General features: G+C 42.1%; 2 protein-coding genes across 8 annotated transcripts in view; one reads left to right on the plus strand and one right to left on the minus strand.

Moving 5' to 3' along the window:
• FAT1 (FAT atypical cadherin 1) overlaps positions 1-22766 on the minus strand; it is a 430056-nt gene that overhangs the window by 59951 nt on the left and 347339 nt on the right. For all 7 annotated transcript variants that reach the window (XR_014225403.1, XM_082261039.1, XM_082261043.1 and 4 more), the window contains 3 exons: positions 13487-13684; positions 3106-3907; positions 2880-3005 (listed from right to left, as the gene is read on the minus strand). Coding sequence is in view for 6 of the 7 variants with exons in the window: in XM_082261039.1 (XP_082117165.1) it covers positions 2880-3005; positions 3106-3907; positions 13487-13684 (1126 nt within the window). In the remaining variant the exon portion in view is untranslated. The remainder of the gene's footprint in view (positions 1-2879; positions 3006-3105; positions 3908-13486; positions 13685-22766) is intronic.
• Positions 14611-15114, plus strand: LOC309558120 (large ribosomal subunit protein eL32-like). The gene has a single exon (XM_082261099.1). It carries the CDS (start codon positions 14654-14656, stop codon positions 15059-15061), a length of 408 nt encoding a protein of 135 aa, XP_082117225.1. The 5' UTR covers positions 14611-14653; the 3' UTR covers positions 15062-15114.

The following is a 22766-nucleotide window of genomic DNA, read 5'->3' on the forward strand; positions in this document are numbered from 1 at the left end:
ATCTCATTCCTCTGTTATCTGCATGGGTCACCTCTGACAATCTATGCCGACACCAGACAGCCCCCTCCCCTCTTTCAGCACACAGCAGGTGACTGACAACTTCAGCTGTGCATGTTTCCCTATAAGACTATGTAGAGGAGGGTGTGTGTCCATTTCTACCACTGAGGTCCCAGACTACACTCAGCTCTGTGATCTGTATGTAACCTCATATCCCCACCCCCTGCCTTCTAAAGCTCACAGATGCTGTATAAATTCTGGACTTTGAACTGCTGTAGAGAAGAGATTGCTGCAGATAAACAAGTGCAACGTATGTAGGAGGCTTTGTTTAATCTCTGAGGCTAGTCACATAACTGGGTATATGTGTTTCCAATCACTTTAAAGATTACTTTAGATGTTAGTGATTGGGTTTAAATCTTTTTTACTTAAGAGATTTAACTCTGGGCGGAAACAAAAGGCACAAATGTGTGCAGCTCTGTAATAATCAATGAATTGTTAAATGTATTCTTGAATTTAGGCAGTCTAAGTACCTGAGGTTGACTTGGTATCAGCCTTTTGATGTCCCTAAACAGAAGTGCTGGAATGCAGAAGGAAGAATCAGCACAAGGAGCCAATCAGTTCATGTGCTGACAAGAAGCATGATGATAGGGAGAGTAAGCAGAGAGATGAGCTCATTACAGTGCTACTTCTCTTTTCCCTGCCTAGTAACAGGCTGGGGCAGATACAGGATGACCTGGGCTCTGAGGAAATAATTGAATAATGCTGGACATCTAGCACCATCTACCAAGGCAAAAGGGAAAAATCTCTGGATTGAAGCTTAATATTGCAGTAAACGTTGGTTCTATTATTTAAATATTTAAATAAATTAATTTTACATCTTGTAATTTTTGATTGGGGCTCTGCTTTAACGCTATAGGCAGAATCTTCTGTCCCACCGAAATGCAGATTAAAACCAATATGATGCCATTTAAAGAATTACCACCCCAACCTACAAAAACCAGTTTAGGTAAAGGGTGAGTACTGCATGTGCCTTTAGGTCATGGTCCCTCTGAGGAAATGCCTAGAGGGTCTAGATAGTCTCTGTTCCAGCATATTCGGCAGCATCTGATTTTGGATGACGGGAGCCCCAGTACCAAGAGCCTGGGTAAATGTTTCATTGTGTGTATTGGGTATTGATGCAAAAGCTACCCATCTTGGAGCTGGTGGTACTGACAGCCCATCCAGGCAGTTTGGTGAGCACTCCGTAGATCCTCCTGGTGAAGGTGTGGGTAAGGCAACTTGTGGCACTAGAATACCCTATTCCATTGTACTTGTGGCAAAGTACATATGGTCAGTTACTACCAGTGTGTGTAACAGTTAAGCCCCGGTTCCTACATACATGGATATGCTCACTCATGCTAGCTACAACCTCAGCCTTATTCCTAGAGAGAGGCTCTTATACGTATATCATAGATGTGATATAGACAAATCATGCTGATCGGTACTAATTTCTCCTCTACACTGTTAATGGAGTGATCGAATTTACATCTTTAAATCGGGATAAATAGTTACACTCTCGTACCCAGTTGTTACATGGCTCATTTTTTCAATTACCCTTAATTGATTCGCAATATCGGGACTACTGTGGATTTTGTTATTACTACTTAAATGATTGATTAAACATGGACATATAGACATGTCTGATAGGGGAAACAGTTTTTTTTAAATGATTTTAAAAGTGTGCATTGCTGTGATTATGGTATGCTGCTTTTTTATCTGATACAATGTTTCAACATAATTCAATAAAATGAGACACATTCTTTGTAAATGTATTTTGTTTAACTTTAATGTTTTGTGGCTTTGCTCATCATCATCTTTAGTTTGGCATTATATTATGTATGGACTTAAACTATTAGACCACTTTCACGTGGGGCTGACTTTGTTGAGATCAGCAAGGAACATGTCTGCTGTTCCCCTGCTGATCAGAGCAGAGTGGGCAAATGAGCCATCTGTGTCCACTTAGTTTATGTAAAGCGGACACGGACAGGGCGCGCTCTGCTCTATGGGTGGTCCATGGCTGGGAGTTGAAGGACTCCGCTGTCCATTATAGCCAACTACCTCCAATTCACCTAAACGGAGGAGGCTGAATCCCCTTATGTTTTTTTTTTTTTTAGCCTACTAGATCGGAATGGGGGTAGATAGGTGTAAACGAACACAAGTGTGTTTACACCCGCTGATCCATAGGGGTGAATGAATCGTCTGATCAGGTCTACCTGAAAAACAGACCGGCAGACCTGATCAGACCCCTCATGTGAAAGGGGCCTTATAAATAACTATGCAGGATACTGTGCACTATCCAAAAATTGTATATAAAATTATACCTATAACCAGAGATCCATTATCTGATGATTTCTTTCCCTCACTGCTCACTTTAGTGCTTCCCAAATGACTTCAGTAAAATAATTTGAGAGTACACTCAAGTTCAGAAAGAGTAAGCAGTAAAGGGTTAAATCAAAAAAGGCATTTTAAATATATATATATATATATATATATATATATATATATATATACACACACACACATATATTATATATACACACATACATACACATATATATATATATATATATATATATATATATATATATATATATATATATATATATATATATATATATATATATACACACACACACACACATATATATATATATATATATATATATATATATATATATATACACACATACACACACATACACACACTCACTGTATATATACTGTATATATCCCGACTTATTCTAATTCGGTTTATGATTTCAGGTGGAGTCCCAATCTGGTACAAAAAAAGATGTACTTTTACAGTACACATATCATCATATCATCATGTAGGAAGGTCTTACCATTGCATTGACGATCATCTGAGCAGACACAGGTGTACTTCTCTTCATTTTCATCTACGATACATTCCATACCCTCTGGGCATGGATTTCCTTCACAAATACTGTTCAAAATGGGACATTTCCCTCCTGGTAAATGAGAATCATGACATCATCATTATATGTGCAGTTTATACACACGTACACAAAAGCTGGCAGCCACTTTGTCCGGCTCAGAAGAGTTCCTTACCTTTGCACAAGCAGAGGGATTTCCGCAGGTGTCTTGGAGTCACAAAGCTCAGCCTTGCTGTGCTGTGCGTTGACATGACATTCTCATCTACAGAGATCTTCTCATCACAAAACCTCAGGGGACAATGCACATCAGCACAGAGCTTATGGAAGACCTCAAGGATTTTAACACCACTGAAGTCTTCGATCTCAGCTACCGAAGCATTTATCTTTTGGATAAGAAGTTTTGGAACAAAACGCGTACCGCCTGGTTTATCTACAGCCAGCAGGACGTCCAGGCTAGCAGGTGGGTCAGAGGGTTGCAGGCTAAGAATCTGGACATCAATCTTGCGACCGCCCAAAATATTTTTTAACGTTCTCTGAAAATTGCGCCAGTAATCTCCAATAAATTCCTCCGGAGAGAGGTTGGCAAATCGGAAGGTTATGCTGTGATTTAGCATCTCCTGGGTTATCTGTTTGATATGAACAGTAATATCTGCTGAGGTTGTAAACATTCCATCGTTAACGCTGACGTTTAACAGATATTGGCCAACATCCAATCGCCTGTGTGCTATCAGTTTCCCCCCTGCGCTTGAAACGGAAAACAGATTTTCCACTTTGGAATCCAGGCGGTACGTAAGTGTATCATAAACATCCTGGTCTGTGGCATGAATCTTTCCAATCACACCCCCAGAGTACTCCTCTCCAAATGTTGTGATGTATATTTCAAGTGGTAAAATGGCTGGAGGGTAGATGCTCTCTTCAATCACTCGTATGTCAATGTTTGTCACTGATGACAGCTGTGGCTTCCCATTATCTGCCACCTGGAGGTAAAAAAGACACATGAAAAACTGTGTTTTCCGGCAAGAGGCAAGAAAAATATACTATTTATACATTACATGGGAATACTGGCTTATCTTTGTTTGCAAACTATGCTAAAGAAACCCAACTATTTAGATGGGGTTTAGCTACAGTGATTAATTGAAAACTGGAATCCTACAGGGATTGCAAACTTTCTATTAAGTGAGTTATAGGACCCAATTACTTTGTAATTACTGGCCCCAACAGCCATTAGTCAATGTTTTCTTTGCCTAAGTTGATATCCAGGGACTAAGTAAGACATTTTTCTTTAATCTGGTTTTTACTAGCTAAAATACTTTTTGACCATTTGTGATTTTCTCTTGAATTCTCACTGAAAGGAGCAAGCGCAGTGTAAAACTGGCCATAGATGGTGCAATTTTCTTTCCTGTAACCACAGGCTACAGGAAAGAAAGTAGCTTGATTTCCCCACCAACAGTGACTGTGACCTCTCCATGGGGATCCGTCCCTGCCAGGAAAACACACAATGATTATTGCTAGCAGCTATAGCTGCTGGCAATAATCACATTAAAAATCTGACATGCTGGTTGTACCCAAGTCATTTGATGGATCAACTTCGGTTCAATCAGCCTGGCCATACATGGTTAGAATCTTGGCCAGTCCCTGCTGAACCGACCAAAATTTGAACTGTCTATGGCCGACTAAAGGCTAGTCATACATACAAAGACTATATTAATTTCTCACATCCATGCTAAATAGCATGGATTAAGGATTCTTCCTTGCCGGCTATTGTATGCAGCAGCTGGCAGGACCTACAAGCTGCTGAACACCTGAACAACTGTTTCATCTGATTGGCTGTAAATTTCCCACCCAGCTCATTTTTAATAGGCATTTGTCAAGCTGGCTAGCGCCGACACGACCACCCCACAGTTCAACTTCCTGCAGTATATGGCCAGCTTTACTAATTTCTTAAGGGGACAGTATGAAGCACTAATTGTAAAAGGACTGCTATGGCAGCAAGTTGTAACAATCTTTTATAACAAGCCCTGCAGCATGCTCCCATTGTTCTGCAGCATGCTCAGGGTCTCCAACCACCTCAGTAGCCCGCCTGCAGTCTTAACCACTTCCCGCCCGCCCTATTACAAAATGACGGCGGGAATGTGGTTTTGTTATCCTGATCGGACGTCATATGACGGCGGCAGGATAACACAGCTCTGGGCGCCCCCCGGGGGCGCGCAGAGCGGCGATCGGTGATGCGAGGTGTCAGTCTGACACCCTGCATCTCCGATCTCGGTAAAGAGCCTCTGACGGAGGCTCTTTACCATGTGATCAGCCGTGTCCAATCACGGCTGGTCACATAGTAAACAGGAACAGCCGTTGATCGGCTTTCCTTAGTTCGTGCCTGACAGGCACGAGTAAAGGAGCGCCGATCTGCGGCTCCCCTGACAGGGGGGGGTCGGCACTGGTAATCAGATCGTTGATTACCAGTGCAGACCCTCGGGGGGGGGGGGATGCCACTAGATCCACCACGGATGCCCACTATGACCCCAGGGATGCCCACTATGACCCCAGGGATGCCCACTATGGCCACCAGGGATGGCAATCAGGGCTCGGGGAGCCCCCCATTGCCCTCCCCATCAGTGCATCCCACCAGTGCCCTCCCTGTCAGTGCTGCCCACAAGTGCCCATCATTGCCATCCTTTAGTGTCGCCCACCAGTGCCCATTATTGCCCACCAGTGCCGCCTATCAGTGCCCATTAGTGCCCATCAGTGCCGCCCGTCAGTGCTGATCAGTGCCGCCCATCAGTGCCCACCAGTGCTGCCTATCAGTGCCCATTAGTGCCCATCAGTGCCACCTATCAGTGCCCATCAGTGCCACCTATCAGTGCCCATCAATGCCGCCTATCAGTGCCTAGCAGTGCCGCCTATCAGTGCCCACCAATGCTGCATATCTGTGCTACCTATCAGTGCCACATATCAGTGCCTATCAGTGCCGCATATCAGTGCCGCCTATCAGTGCCGCCTATCAGTGCCACCCCATCAGTGCCACCCCATCAGTGCCACCCCATCAGTGCCACCCCATCAGTGCCACCCCATCAGTGCCTCCTCATCAGTGCCTCCTCATCAGTGCCTCCTCATCAGTGCCTCCTCATCAGTGCCTGTCAGTGCAGTCTCATCAGTGCAGGAAAAAACGTATTTATTTACAAAATTGTATAACAAACAAAAAAACTTTTTTTTTTTTCCAAACTTTTCGGTCTTTTTTTATTTGTTTAGCAAAAAGGAAAAAACCCAGAGGTGATCAAATACCACCAAAATAAAGCTCTATTTGTGGGGGGAAAATGACATAAATTTGGTGTAGGTACAGTGTTGCATGACCGCGCAATTGTCATTCAAAATGCAACAGCGCTAAAAGGGGAAAATTGGCCTGGGCAGGAAGGGAGGGAAGTGCCCTGTATTGAAGTGGTTAAAGTAGGTTTAGTTTTGCAGCAAGATTGTCGTGCCTCTGAAAAGTAATCTGCAACTGCATTCCTTTTTAGAAGTGTTTGACAGGAGGTGACACGGTTACAGCTTGGCCCCATTTGCTTTAATGGGTTCTTTGGCACTACTGGCCACCAACGCAACTGGGAAGATAACTATTGCCACGGCAGCAGCATGTGATCCCCCTGTCTGCTGCCTTTGCCGTTTAGGGGAAGGCTGTAAAAACGTATGTCAACTGCATGTTTTTACTGCCCCTCAGCCTCAAGTCTAAACAAGCCCTTTAATTATCCCTAGTAGCATCCTGGCTCAAATCTACTGAATTTCCAGTCTCCGACGGTTTCTTTTTTTTTTAAGATACACTGAAAGTTACATGTGGCCCTATGGTGATATCAGAGGGCACACCTGGGATAACTACAGCATATCAAAGTAAGCTGACCACCACTATTATGTGCAATGATGAAAGCTAAACACAGGAAAGTGTAATTAGATTGAGGGCAGGGTATTCTCCGACCCCCAGACCGCATACTAGTTCTGATAGGCAGAGAAAGGCAGCTTTAATCCTGAAGAATCACATTCACATAAAGGTATATGCTTTGTACTCCTTTTTATTAGGTCATTCCTGGTCTCATTAAATCTGCATATAAGCACTGTTTCAGGTGAACAATTCACAGATTCATACAATTCACTTTAAGCAGGCTTATTAAACCTGACTTGTATGTGTCCCAGGGACTATAATGATGGCTGATGTTGCTATTCTAATAATAAGAATCATATCATAAGAATAATTTTCACTAGGAACTACTGACCCCTCTATTTCCAAGGATGGAACATATCTTATACATGTATAAGACATTAAAAAAGTTTTTATTTTTTTTATTTTTTTAATATTGCTGTTCATGGGATATTTTATGGTTAACATCTGGAACTCAGATGTGTAAATATACTTCTTTACTATGGCATAAGAATACACCTATATGATAGTATGCATTAAATAAAGATTGGGCTTACCAAAAACATACTATAAAATACTCCAAGCTTCAGCTAAAGTGTATGTGAGTGATCTTTGCCACTAGGTGGCAGTAAAGCCTATTTCAAAAACACAAGTACATTCAGCCATGGGTATGCTATAAAGATTCTTAATAGCAGAACACTTCCTACCTGCAACATTTCACAATCTGCAGGTTTTTATATCAGATATACTAAGATGCAAATTAACCTCTGTCGGCTATCAAAATATCATTCATGTGCAGAAAATGTATCTATAAATTTACCTTCTTCAAGTAATAAAAGCAACTGTTATCTTTTAATAAGCTGGTGTCAGAATTAAATGGGTTTGAGCCGTACATCATGTTGTAGGAGGAATAATCAAATCTTAGCATTGGAAACAAATATTTTCTGGCGACAATCTGAGATTACTAGAACGGAAAGAATTCATGGGGTCAGAGGAAATTAAGGAGAGAATAATAGGTCTTCTGTGCACTTGGTGTTTGATTCTCTTTTATATAAACCAACAGGAAGCAGTTCACAATCGTATTAGGCTTAATTAAGTGAGTGTAAATTGCCTAGGCACCAGTTTTCAGTCCAGGATCAGTGTTACTACAGTGCAGACACCACAGTAGTCTCTGAGAACTCTTCTCCAAAGGTACGATACAAATCATACAGTATTTACTGACAGCTGTGCAATAACCAGATCGAAAAGCAGACCTACCAACACATACACTGAAACTACAAAAAAAAGAACCAGTTACCGCAATGCCTTAAAAATGTAGTAGTCAGGGCTTTTTTTCAGCGGGAACGCGGGGGAACGTAGTTCTGGGACCTCCAGTCTGAATGTATGCAATGGCAAAGGGGTGCTGGGGTCAGTGGGGTGAGCTGAATGGCCTATTGATGCTGGCTGCTGGGGATCTATTTTTGCTGGGGTGAATCTATTGTTGCTGGAGGGCATTTTGTTGTGGGGGGGCTACTGTTGCAGTGGAGGATTTATTGTTGATTGGGGGAACTATTGTTGTTGGAGGGGTCCATTGTTGCGGGGGAGGACTTATTGGGGAAGGGGGAGGTGATTGTTGCAGGGGAGGATTTATTGTTGCTGGGGGGCTACTGTTGTTGGGGGTCTATTGTTGCTGATTGCAGGGGATCTATTTTACTGTTTTTTCTATTGTTGCAGGGGAAGATTTATTGTTGCTGGGGGATCTATTGTTGGAGGGGTCTATTGCTGCTGATTCCAGGGGATCTATTTTACTGCTTTTCTAGTTATCATTAACAAATTATATACAAATTACCTAGAACCACAACATCATACTTGGTTCTGTAGTCTCTAAAATGGGGGGTACTGGGAGGTGGATAGAGGGTGGAACCAAAGGACAGTGCTCGGAGGTGGGCAGGGGGTGGAGACTCAGAAGAGGGGAGTACCTTCACCTATTCTCTGAGAAAAAAAAGCCCTGGCAGTAGTGGAAGAAAAACGAGTTATATTTCCTTTCGGGCCCATTTACACTTGATGAGTTATTTTGCGTTACCATAACACATAGTAACAGACATGCAGTGCCATTCATTTTATATACACCCCAATGCACTAATGCTTGGTTCACAACAGTGTGCAGTGCGATTGTATGTGCATTTTACACATCATTTTAGGTCAGTTGACTTCTATTAGAACATGGGTTTTCTCTAGCATGTAGGACTTTGGTGCACTTTAATAAAAACGCAGAGTCTAATAGAAGTCATTGGAAGCACACCTAAACCCGTGAGTTACATAGTTTGTGAGGTTGAAAAAAGACATCAGTCCATCCAGTTCAACCTATGATGTGTGTGTTTGCTGTTAACCTTACATTGTATACCCCTCTATGTTGTGGTCTTTAAGGTGCCCATCTAATAGTTTTTTGAAGCTATCAATGCTCCCTGCTGATACGACTGCTTGTGGAAGCAAATTCCACATCCTTACTGCTCTTACAGTGAAGAACCCCTTACATATTTTTAGGTTAAACCGTTTTTCCTCTAGTTTTAGTGAGTGGCCACGTGTCTTATTGTATTCCCTCTCTCTGAAAAGTTTGTTCCTTATGCTAGGGTCCTCACCAGTACAGTATTTGTACATTGACATCATATCCCCCCTTAAGCGTCTCTTCTCCAGAGAGAATAAGCCCAGTGCCCGGAGATGTAGCTGGACCACATCTCCGGGCACTGGGCTTATTAGTAATGAGTAAAATACATCCAAATCTCACTGCAATGAAACCGCAGCGCACTGGTGTGTACCTGGCTTAAGGCAATGCAGCTCTGATGCACATGCGTTGCAGCACACCCCCAGGCAATGTAATGCCCTACCCTGCATTGTGGAGTGATGCATAGAAAATATAATGCTATATGTAGGGTTTCTTTTTGTTGTTCTAGTGGGTTGACTGCCCATTTAGAATGCAAAGACTGCCTTGAAGGATAAGTTCATCGTTGAGCGTTGTGGTAGTTCATTGAGTCTTCCTGTCAGTGTAAAGCTGCCTGCCTGTGCAGGATGTACGGGCAGACAGCTTACATGGACAGTCTGCAGGAGTTCTGCATGGCACCCACAACTGCTGATCGCTGGTGCAATGCTTTCCAGCCTCCTACAAAAAAAAAAAAAAATAGTAAATGCACATTTTTTTACCTGCAAAAAAGTGTGCATTTACTTATTTATTTTTTTAAAGGTGAACTTATCCTTTAACACAATGCGCAATAATGTAAGATCTTCTGTTAATGCGCATTCGTTAACACATTAACAGTACAATTACAACACAGATCAATACAGAAGGAATAGGATAGGCCTACTCGTGGGGACGCAAAATCCATAAATATATTATTAGATGCCATCACAAATTGTTTTTTAAGGGTCATCTGGCGGGGATGGCTAACAAGCCCCCTCTGTGAGAACACAATGGCCCAGCAGGAGGGATTCCCATTTGGCCAGCTTATGTCGACCGAAAAAGGTCTGCTGGTCGGAGTGTTCTGGTGGTGGTTTTGGGGGGGGGGGGGTCGTCCCCCTGTCAGAACACAATAGTACAGCAGGAGAGATTGTTAGGTACAGCGGCTCCGACTTGAGCTGTGAATTTAGATTTTTGTTTTTTGCGTTGAGCGAAAAAAAAAAACTATCAGTGTGTACTAGGCTTAAGTCTTGGGTACAATCAGTCTGCCCATAGATAGATCAACTCTAAGGAGGTCCCTGCTGAACTAACTGAGATTTGAACTCTCTATGACCAGAACCAAACCATGGGTGCCTCTGGACTGTCCCCTAGCAGGAGAGGCCTGTATATTTGGACTGCTAAACTGTGTATGAAACTGTACCCAACTACCGTATTTTCCGGCGTATAAGACGACTGGGCGTATAAGATGACCCCCCTAATTTTCAAGATAAAACATAGGTTTTGGGCTATACTCGCTGTATAAGACTACCCCCCTTCCGAAGCAAGGCAACACCATTGAAAAACATCAGATTTCTCATAGATCTCCAAGGTACCCCAAGTACTGTAATACATGTAACCTCTCCTAATATCTCCAAGGTACCCTAAGTATTACCAGTAGATGTAATCTCAAGACACTGGCTGTGTGGGAATCCTGTACTGGTATACCGTATGTACCGTAGCTTCGGCTACATACAGTATACCGCGCTAAACCAATCACAGTGAGCAATGTATTCTATTATTAAATGCAAAGCCTGCTCGGATTGGCAGAGTCAGAGAGGCGGGCTGATGTTACTCCGCCAATCCGAGCAGGCTTTTCTTTCAATAATAGAATACATCGCTCTCCCTGATTGGCTCAGCGCGGTACACTGTATGTAGCCGAAGCTACGGTACATATGGTATACCGGTACAGGATTCCTACACAGCCAGCATATTGAGAGATTACATCTACCAGTAATACTTATACTTAGGTTACCTTGGAGATATTATACTCGGCGTATAAGATGACCCCCCCATTTTTGGGGGATTTTTTTGAGGTTCAAAAGTAGTCTTATATGCCAGAAAATACAGTACCTGATGACATGCCCCCAGTGGGAAAGACCTGGATTCCCTGGGCTCACAGAAAATTTGTTGAATGAGGCTGGGCAACCAATAAGACATTTATAAATCGAAATTCTAGACAGGTAAATACACAGCAGAAATACTACTAAAGTGTTTGTTATTATGTTCAGCCAGTCATTTGATTTAGACACCCACTGCGAGACAGCATAACTAAGTCAGGTTTGCCAGTCTGACCCCAGTCTGTCATCTGAGTGTGAAGGAAAACCAGCACACCGGCGAGGTCATAACTCTGCTCTGTAAGTATGTTCAGAAAGTTGGCTGATGGCTCTGGCTCAGATTGATGTCCCTCCCTATCACAGTCAGAGTGATGCTGTGTATGAGATTTCAGGAGACTGATATCAGGCCCAGTTCCTGGTTCCAGGATTTAGATTCAATTGTATATTTTTTATCTGCCTGGAGTTCAGCTACTGCCTACAGCCTTTTTTTTTTTACCATAAAGATTGCGGAGTTTCTACTTTTTGTGATACTGATTATATTCCAGCCTTGGTAATTCCAATTTTTGTACAGCCTTGCTTATTCTCATTTTATAGCAGGAGACATGTGGACATCCCATTTGAATAAACTACTTAGCACATTATAATTAGATAGGTTTCACAGTCATAACATGTATATTTTAAAATAAATATTTTACCAAGCTTCTATATAACTGTAATATAACTAATTCTTTTGAAGAATGAGAAATAGAGCGTGAATAAAAAATGAAAGCAGTTCCTGGGGGGGAATATGTTTTCAGATAGTCCTGGAGGAACCCTGCAGGTAGGTCTCAGTTTGTACAGGTTGCAGCCCTTTTAATGGTCACTGTTAGGTTAAGTAGAAAGAGGTTATTATAGGGGGGTTCCAACAGGTAATAGTGGGTGAGAGCTGCTTGCAAACTCTAAACCCTTGGAAATCTCTGAACCAAGCTATCTTGGAGCATGGTCGTTTTTGGACTGTCTCTTGGCAGGTGATTCTAGTATCTTTGGACTATAAACTGGGCACTTACAGTGGTCGTGAACCCGTATTTATATACCCACTGAAGTGACTGGCCTCAGGTGATACACAAAGATGGAAAAAATCCTCATACATTGTACCTATTTATCTGCAGCCATCTCTTCTCTACCTCCGTTTAAAGTTAGAAATTTACAGTATTTTTTTGAGCTTCCAAAAGCAGGGGGTGGGAATGTGATGTCACATACCGCCCAGCTGTGTCATAAACAATTGACAGAACGTTGTCACCCTATAAACAGGAAGTGCCTAAAGAAGGACCTCCATGGCAGATCACCATTTATTATTGTCAGGGCTTTTTTTCTCAGAAAATAGGTGCAGGATCTCCCCTTTCTGAGTCACCCTTCGTCTCCGCCCGGCTACCCACTTCTGAGCACGGTCCCTAGGTTCCACCCCCTACCCACCTCACTGTACCACCCCTTTTAGAGAATACAGAACCATGTATCATTTTGTGCTACTAAGTATTTGTATGAAATTTAATATACTCCACCCTAACAACAGTAGACTCCCTCCAGCAACAATAGACCCAGTCACACAACAATATACCTCCTCCCCCAGTAACAATAGACCCCCCTCAACAAAACAGGACTCTAGCATCAATAGACCCTCCAACAGCCAGCAACAAACCTCTCTCTCAACAGTAGATCGCTCCTGGCAACATAGGACCCCCACCAGGAACAATAGAATTACCTGGCAACAATAGACCCCCCCACACACACACACAAATAGATCCCCACCAGCGACAATAGATCTACCAGCAGCGAGCATCAATAGACCTTCCAGCACACCCCATCACTCTTTGCCATAAAATACATTTAGTGTTGGAGGTGCCGGAACTGCGTTCCCCCACGTTCCTGCTGAAAAAAAGCCCTAATTATTGTAAAGAAAAATGCAGATATAAAAATATGAACAATTGATTTAAAATGGCAAAAAATCAATATTGGTTGAGATTTAATTATTCTGTTTTCTTGAAGCAGATTGATGTTTACCGGAACACTGACTGGGTATGTTTATCATTTGTGAGCTCTTGGGGCCATGTAAGCTGCAATAAACTGATAAATAGCATTTTACTACAGCTGGTACCTGAACTTGAAGTATAAAGTGATCAGTGGATTTTCGGTTAAGCGTGGCTGACGTCGTTATCACTCCTTGCTGGTTGATCTGAAAAGTATTATCTTCGTTTCCACTTAAAATTGTAAACGTAAAAGGAGGACCGTTGTGAGAAGAATCCTTGTCTGTCACCGCCAAGTGCAGGACGCTGAAGCCAATCGCCTTATTTTCCTGTGAAGAGACATTTAAAAAAAAAAAAAAGGATTATAAGGCTGTCACAATGAGATATATTTGTCTAGAGGCTGACGGCAGGTTTCTGCACATGAAGAGAAGACAAGGTTAAGAACCCAACTTTACAGCACAGAAAAGCATTGATATGAACATCACATTATAAAAAGACCAGACAGTGCAAAAAAAAATAAAAAATCTAATATAAACATAGAAACTGGCACAAAAGTGAAAAATACACCTAAAACTTTGTATCCGCTGGCCGCATTGAATATACTGTACTTGTGCTTAAATGAGCTTGTTAAGGCTTTAAAGGGATAAAAGATATCTTTGCCATCTAAATAAAGATGACAGAACACAGTGGAGATCCATTGCTTGCCTGCATTTTCTCCGCTGATTTTGTACACATGAAATCCTATGTTAATGAAACTTCAACTGCTTGTTAGTCACTATAGTCGGAAAACTGATGTCAAGACAATGTAAGTTTTCCTAAGACAAAACCTTTGTGAAGTAGAATTAAAGAAGAAAAAACACTTTATTAGTCTGCAGCATTTTAAGACTAATAAAGGAAATGTGATTAGACAGCCCAGGGCAACGCTTCAGATTTCATGAGAATGGGGAATAAGAGATTGGGATTGCTGAAAGGCCATTAACTACTTGTGTACTAGTCTGTAATACTCCTTCATTATCAGGCAATTTTTCACTTTTCAGTGATAGATTGACTAACAATTACTTGGTCATGGAACATTGTCCCAAACAAATTCTATATCATTTTCTTTAAACAGATAGAGCTTTCATTTAGAGGAATTTAATAACCATTGTCTTGTTATTACTTTAGGCTATAAAATGGAAAAAAATACCAGCTTAAAAAAATAAATAAATAAATGTTTACCCTACTTTTTGTAAAAAACAAAAAAAAACAGCTCTTTCTCAGGCTGTCTGCGCAGAAGGCGGACGTTCCGGATCGGCACCATGGTGGCTCTTAGACCTCTGAGGAAGCCCAAGATTGTTAAGATGCGGACGAAGAAGTTCATCCGCCACCAGTCAGACCGTTATGTTAAGATTAAGCCCAACTGGCGCAAGCCTAGAGGTATTGACAACAGAGCCCGCAGAAGGTTCAAGGGTCAGATCCTGATGCCCAACATCGGTTATGGTAGCAACAAGAAAACCAAACACATGCTGCCCACCGGCTTCAAGAAGTTCCTTGTACACAACGTAAAGGAACTCGAAGTTCTAATGATGAGCAACAAGTCATTCTGCGCTGAAATCGCTCATAACGTCTCCTCCAAGAACCGCAAGACTATTGTGGAAAGAGCAGCACAGCTCGCCATCAAAGTGACAAATCCCAATGCCAGACTGCGCAGCGAGGAGAACGAATAAACCCCTGTAACTTTGTTAAATAAAAGAAAAAGTAAAAAAAAAAAAAAAAAAAACGCATATCAAATAAAGTGCTAGGACGGTATGAACACCAATCAAATGACACTTTTTTGAAAAGTAGACACCCTAATGAGATCTCATTTTTTTCAAATGAAGAAACATGCTGGTATTGAGGGGGTTAAAACATGAAGCTTGGTAATAGTGCACTGGACACATTATTGTACAGGTCATACACAAAGGGGGTGAATGGGGTTAATATACAGGTTACATACAATGGCAGGATGGAGATGGATATGATAAGGGAGATGACGGATTAACATATTGTTCCCATCAGTTCACATACAGAGACAGCATTTATATTATTGGTATAGGGCAGTGATGGCGAACCTTGGCACTCCAGATGTTTTGTAACTACATTTCCCATGATTCTCAACTACACTGCAGAGTGCATGAGCATCATGGGAAATGAAGTTCCAAAACCTCTGGGGTGCCAAGGTTCGCCATCACGGGTATAGGGGATGAGAAGTGGTGAAAGGTTTAAAAAACAATCCCAATGTGAATGAAACTGAACCTGCTGATCCATTCATGCTTTCCCTATTCAAAAAGGACTATGGCCTATCTTCTTCCTCCGTTGTAAGAGAAAAGGGGCTTCACCCATGTAAACAATAATGTGTGCTCAGCAATAATATGGTACTAAACCCCTCTGATCGACTTAGTACAGGGTCTCTGTGTACCGAGCCATCTAATGATAGCTCTGTGCTCAGTTATTAGCAGGAGGGACACCACCCAACCGCTATTTATCCAGTGCTGTTTACAAAGGCCACTGGTAAATAACTTGCTGCCAATGCCCTGAGTTCTGAGAGAGATAACCATCTACAATGATACCCTATAAAGGTGAATTGAAAATTAATTAGCCACCTGTAGCCAGCAGTAGTAATTTTATTTACAGGAGGGACATTTTACATGCTGGTTGGCGCACAATTTATATATTATACTTGTTGTGATACCTAATCAGCAAACAAGTGGTTGAGAGCAAATAATTAATTAATACTGCCAGCATTCTGGGAATTTCCCTGTTCTATAACCAGTAAATAGTCCAACTAAATGTATGGTGTAAATTATGGTGTCATAATCTACAGTAAAAAGGAAATACAATAGAACACACTGAGCTGTCTTACTGTTGTTTGTGATGGATTTTAGCTCTAGTGGCAGCATAGGATCTTTAGACCTGGGCTTCAGTATGCAGAAAAGTATGTGCCATGAGCGAAATTCTCTCTGCAGAAGTCGGACACTAGTGATGGTGAATCTGCCTGCCTGAATCCTGTTGAAGTCTATGGTGGGGGGACCAAAGATGTTGATTGCCCGAAGCTAGCTAGCTATCAAAAGTATTCGAACTGACCCTAATCTCTCCCTATGCAGCTTGTCAGTGTTCCCTACAACAGCTTTTTATACACTGACACTATGAGGTTGATCCTAAAACTGGAGAATGCAAAATCTGGTGCAGATGTATAAGGTAGCCAATCACCCTCTAACTTCAACTTGTTCAATTAAGCTTTGACAATAAAACCTGGAAGTTGATTGGTTTCTATGCAAAGCTGCACTAGATATTGTACTCTCCAGTTTCAGTAAATCAACACCTATGGCTGCTCTGTGCCTTCCCTTTCCCCTAGTAAGGCGGCTGGCTTAACCAAAAGCTCCATGCTTGGTCCCTCTAAACCTGCTGGTTCAAAGGCCTCAAACTCATGGTAGCAGTGACCCCAAACCTACCTCATCCCTATTTTAAACATCCCCCACTAGAGCTAGAGGTCTACAATCAGTAAAGCGCACATTCCCTGTTACATAGTAGGTGAGGTTGAATAAAGACAATAGTCCATCCAGTTCAACCTGTGTAGGTGTGTGTGGCTGTAATCATCTCACATAGCCCTGAATGTTCTGATCCTTGAGATGTACGTCTTGAAAGCCACCATACTACCCGCAGAAACCACCTCTTGTGGTAGAGAATTCCACAATCTTGTAGCCCTAAAAGTAAAGAACCCCCCCCCCCCCCCGTTGCCTGAGGTTAAAACGCTTCTCCTCTAATCGCATTGTATGCCCTCGAGTCCTCATGCAATCCCTTCGACTGAACAGCTTTTTTTCTATGCTCAGATCCCCATTGAGATATTTATAAATTGCTATCATGTCCCCCCTCAGGCGTCTCTTCTCCATGGAGAATAAATCAAGCGTTTGCAGATGCTCTTCATAATTAAGGTCCTCCAATCCCCTAATTAGTTTAGTTGCCCTTCTCTGGACTCTCTCCAGCTCCAACACATCCCTCCTGAGGACTGGCGACCAGAACTGGACAGAATACTCTAGATGCGGTCGGACCAGACTGGAGTGCTCTTGTTGACTGGAGTGCTCTTGTTTTGACTCTAAAGGGATATGTCAAACCACTGCAGAGGCAACTATGCTCCCAGACAGATAGCAGTGGTTTATCTCTGCTGCTGAAGACTTTATGGTGTTACTGGAGATTAAATCCATGATAAGATAAACCTTTCCGTATCTGTGTTTTACTGTACCCTCAATTTAGTTCATTCATGGTTGGAACCTCAGCCAGCTCAGCAGGATTCGAACCGTTAATGGGCAGGCTGAATGAACAAAGTTGATTGATCGATCAACTTGGGTACACAACCAGCCTGCCGTATTCTCTTGCGATTATCGCTAGTGGCTGCTATAGTCGCTAGTGATAATCACTGCCTTCCCCCGGCGGTGGAGATTGCCTTGTCAATACTGTCTGTGGTTACAGGAAAGAAATTTGAACCGTTAATGGCCTGCCTAACACAAGATTTAAACTGGGCTTTAAAAAAAAGCAATTTTGCGCATGTGTGTATACTGTATGTATGTGTGCGTGCCCATGTATAATGTTCACTATTTCCATTTCATGGAATATTAAAGCAACTAGGTCACCTATTTAGACAATGCAACAAGCCAAAGTCTGCAAAAGAAAATAATAATACGTACCTACCTGTCCCACCACCCAATCCAGGAACCCTTGCTCTCTTGCAGACCAAAGTTGCGCATGAAATCTTCACATTGAACATACATGCCGTGGCCCTCAGGCTGCTTACAGGGCAGTGACGTAGGGCACAGGGAATGGAATTACAGAGCTTGGTGGGGCGCACAGGCATCCGACATGCCCCCAAGTGTGTTTAATGCTCAGCAAGAGTGTAAAGATTCCAGGAATGGTAGAGCAATTAAAGGATAAGTCCACCCTAACACTAAAATCTGTACATCCACGATCTAACACTAACCTATCTAACATTGTAAAGAGGAAATCAGTATACATACCTTTTTTGAAGCTGGTCCAGTCTCCAGCGGCGGAAGCTCTGAAGAGGACACAGCCAAAAACGTCTGTGAAATTAATTGAGTGACGTCACCCATAGAGTTACTATGGGAATTCCGTTGTCGGCTGTGTCCTGCACCCGCCTCCACAGCAAAGCCGCGGCTGACAGCTCAGTGTGATGGGATCGGGTCAGATCGGCTTCAAAAAGGTATGTATACTGATTTCTTCTTTACAGGGTGAGAAAGGTTAGTGTTAGATTGTAGATGCACAGATTATAAAATTCCCAATGGTTAATAAAAAAATAAAAAAAAAAAACATTTTTTTTTTTAGAGATCATTGCATATGAGCAGCCTTTTAGGTTTGTCTTTTTTATAATATAAAAAAAACAAAAAGCATGACATCTAAACCAAAGTATTACTGGTTTCACCTTAGCTGCCCTAATATTATTGAGACCAACTGTCTAAAATTGGGACAGCTGGAAGGCAGGATGTATTTACTGCAATCAAATAAAAAGAATATTAGCCATCCCTGAGGCATTGCTGAAATTCAAATACATATAAAATCATACAACTCTCCTTTGTCTTCCTATAGTTTGTGTTTTCCTAGCAATACACCAGGCTGCCATACGGACAGCACTGCTGTACAATGTAATTTCAGCCTGATTGATCTCACTTCAATCAAAATAGCACAATCAGCTTTAAGATAAGCAGTACAAATATCTGCTTTTAATCAAGGAAATAAAAATGCTTCCAGTGCATAATGACCTCAGTGCTTTATTATGTTTCCACACCTGAAACGAATATTCACTATGCTGACATACTGAAAACCCATACTAAAAATGAGAGAAATCTGAGCACATAAAGAGCACAGTCTAAATGTAAATGTTGCCTTCAGTGAAGGTTTATGATATATTAATCCAGGAAAACTATGCAAGATAAGAAACCATAAACATATGTTGCAAAGTTATTTATTTCCAAATTGTGTGTAATGCTAAGAATGTTAGGTTAACCTGGCATTCCACTCATATCTTGTTGGATATACTGTACAAGCTCATAACTGTCACATCAGAACTGTACCATTTATAGAACAAGCTGGTAGGCTTTTTATGTCTATACATATATAGGCATAAATGTGTATATAGTATACTATGTATATTTCTATATAGTAGAAATGTAGTCATTCTGGTAACATCACTGGCTCTTACATGAGCAGCTTTCTTCCGCAGGTTTTTTGACACTTTCTGAAAAGTCAAGTGACATTTAGGCTGTCATGGCCATAGCCCATATAGATTATGGTTTTCTATAGCATATGTAATACAGTGTTCAGCAAAGAGCCAGAAATTTCAAAGAAAAATGCTGGAAATGGGGGCAAAAGGATTACTTCCTTACTAAGCCACTTTTGCAAACAAAAGTGTGAGGTCCTCCTTCACTGCTGCACATGCTTAAAGCAGTAGTAAAGTCCGCTTTGTCTTTCCTACCTACAGGTAGGCTTATAATAAAGCTTATCTGTAGGTAAAATTAATATCTTCTAAACATGCACCGTTTAGGAGATATTCACTCTTTTGGTAGCCGGTGACATCACCGGGACATGAGCTCTGATGGAACGGCATACCCAGATAGCAAACAATTGAGCTTCAAGTTTGAAAAGGACTTGCATAGCTATTGCTAGACTTGCCAGGCTTCACAAGTTTGTTGCACAATTGCAGCAAGTCCGCATTGCATGACTCCAGATCAGCTCTCTTTTGGCGCTTTTCCACTGCATAGAACCGTACCGGCTCGGCACGCTTTTGTGCTTTTCCACTGCGGTACCGCATGGTATAGGGTCGGAACGCTTCGGTACGGTACGGTATAGGTTTGCTTTTCCACTGCATGGAACCGAACGGTACGGTACGGTACGGCTCTGAAAAAACAGTACCTACTCGATTGTGGTTCCAACAGGTACCAAACTGGTACCATATCCCACAATCCTTTGCATGCAGTCACTACTAGCCACTGATTGGTCAGAGAATCACACCCACCCCGTTGTTATCCCACCCACTTAACTTTAGTACTACTTTAGTGGAAAAGCAAACCTATACCGTACCGTACCGAACCGTTCCGACACTATACCATGCGGTACCGCAGTGGAAAAGCAAACCGGGCCAAGCAGGGCCGAGTAGAGCCGAGCCGGCACTAGCCGGTACTTGCAGTGGAAAAGTGCCATTTGTAAACATTCTGCAAGTCTCCTGCAAGTTCTGGTTCAGTTATGTTCTGCAATAGTCATCCCACCACAGGGGTCGCTGTGGCTGAACTTTAATGTTGTAAACTTGCAGGGCTCTTGCTGTAGACTCACCAACTTTGCTCTTGCTAGAGACTTGCCACACAAATTTGATACAAATTTGGAAAGGGTCAACTAGAACTTGTGCTTCAAGTGCCCTGCAAGTGTACAGGATACAGGTTATCCTTGCTATCTGGGTACCTGTGCCATTCCTTCAGAGGGCGGCCGGGACTACCGCATGCATGCGCACCACTGGAGGGCTTAGTTCTAAGGTAGGTATTCCATAATGTGCTAGTATGTGATGCATACTAGCACATTATGCAATTGCCTTGCAGGAGATATTTTTTTGTCAAAGCCGTGGTTTACTACTGCTTTAAAGTATATGTAAACACCAACAGTGAATGTCTCTTTATTGCTCGCTTTTGACACGGACGCAGCCTGCTGTCCTCTATGGGCTGTCAGATGGAAACAAACTGCCTTGTCTGTTTCCATCCAACTGTCATCTGATTCTGATTCACCATCTGTCTGTTTTTAGGACAGGATCGGATCAGATGTTATCAAACACATGTTCATTGACATTCGCCGCTCAAGAGAGAGCAATGGATGGTTCGATTGGGTCTGCCTGAAAAACTGACAGGCAGACCTGATCGGTCGTCCATGTAAAAGGGGCCTTAAAGAGATAAAACCTAAGAAATGTTCTGTTTTTAACCAATTGCCGACTGCCTACACTATATTTACTGCGGCAGTCTGGCTCCTACAGGCAAAGTGACGTAGGGATACTGCGGGTGTCAGGCAGCTCCCACTGCCATCTGACACTGGCGATCGCTCCCCGTAGGAGAGAGGACGGTCGGCTATTGTAAACACAGCCGACCGTCCTTCTCCCTGCAGTGATCATAGAGCTCATGTGATCCTGCTATATAGGAACGCATGTCTCTGTGATCATTTCACAAGTCCAACCCCCATACAGTTAGAATTACTCCGCTAGGGTCACATTTAAACCCTTGATCACCTATACTGTTAACCCCTTCCCTGCCAGTGTCACTATTACAGTAACAGTGCATATTGTTAGCACTGATTACTGTAGTAATGTCACTGGTACCCCCAAACGTGTCAAAAATGTCAGTTAGGGGTCCGATCTGTCCACCGCAATGTCGCAGTCCCGCAAAAAATCGCAGATCACTGCCATTACTAGTTAAATAAAAAACATTAAAAATGAGATAGTAGTTTGTAGACGCAATAACTTTTGCGCAAATCAATCAAAATATTCTTATTGCGATTTTTTTTACCAACAATTTGGCCTAAAATGTTATAAAATTTGGATTTTATAACATTTTTTCAAAATTGTCGCTATTTTTTTGTTTATAGCGCAAAAAATAAAAATCTCACAGGTGATTAAATATCACCAAAAGAAAGCTCTATTTGTAGGAAAAAAAGGACGCAAATTTAGTTTAGGTACAGCGATGCACGACCGCACAATTGTCCGTTAAAATAACACAGTGCCGAATCGCAAAGTAGGCCTGGTCATTAAGGGGGCAAATCCTTCTGGTCCAGAAGTGGTTAAGGCCAATAAATATTGATTTCACTAATTTCGCAACAGGACAATAAACTGAAGCAATTGAACAGTTGCCTTTGCATTATTTCTAACAGGTCGGGTGAATCGGAGCACTACAGCAATGTTTGGATGGAACATGGAAGTACTGAGCCGGTAGACAGGTAAGCTGGGCTTACCTCAATGCTTAAAGAGACCCTGTCACCTATTTAAAAATAACTACAAATAAAGCACAAATCAAGAATTCTAATTGCTTATGTACAGCATTTTTTCTTTCCATAAACAATTTTTTATTCACTTGCAATCTTCCTTTGAACTCTCTAGGATACTGACAACTCCAGGAAGAGTAAATTCCCTAGCACAGTCCCCTTGCTCCTGCCAAGTCATAGGCCTTTTCTCTTCGGTGAGAGACTAATTATAGTCTGTCCTGGCCTAGCTCCTCCACCCCTCACGTCCTTACATAAACTTAAATATTGCTGCCAGGGGAGAAGTGAAGAGAAATAATATAGAAAGTGCCTTGAGTGAGAATCCTGAATCTGCTGGGGCTGCTGACATTACATCCAAGATACTGACACCCAGCAGCA

Source organism: Pelophylax lessonae (assembly GCF_965119305.1).
Source record: "Pelophylax lessonae genome assembly, chromosome: 1".
NCBI classification, from domain to species: domain Eukaryota; kingdom Metazoa; phylum Chordata; class Amphibia; order Anura; family Ranidae; genus Pelophylax; species Pelophylax lessonae.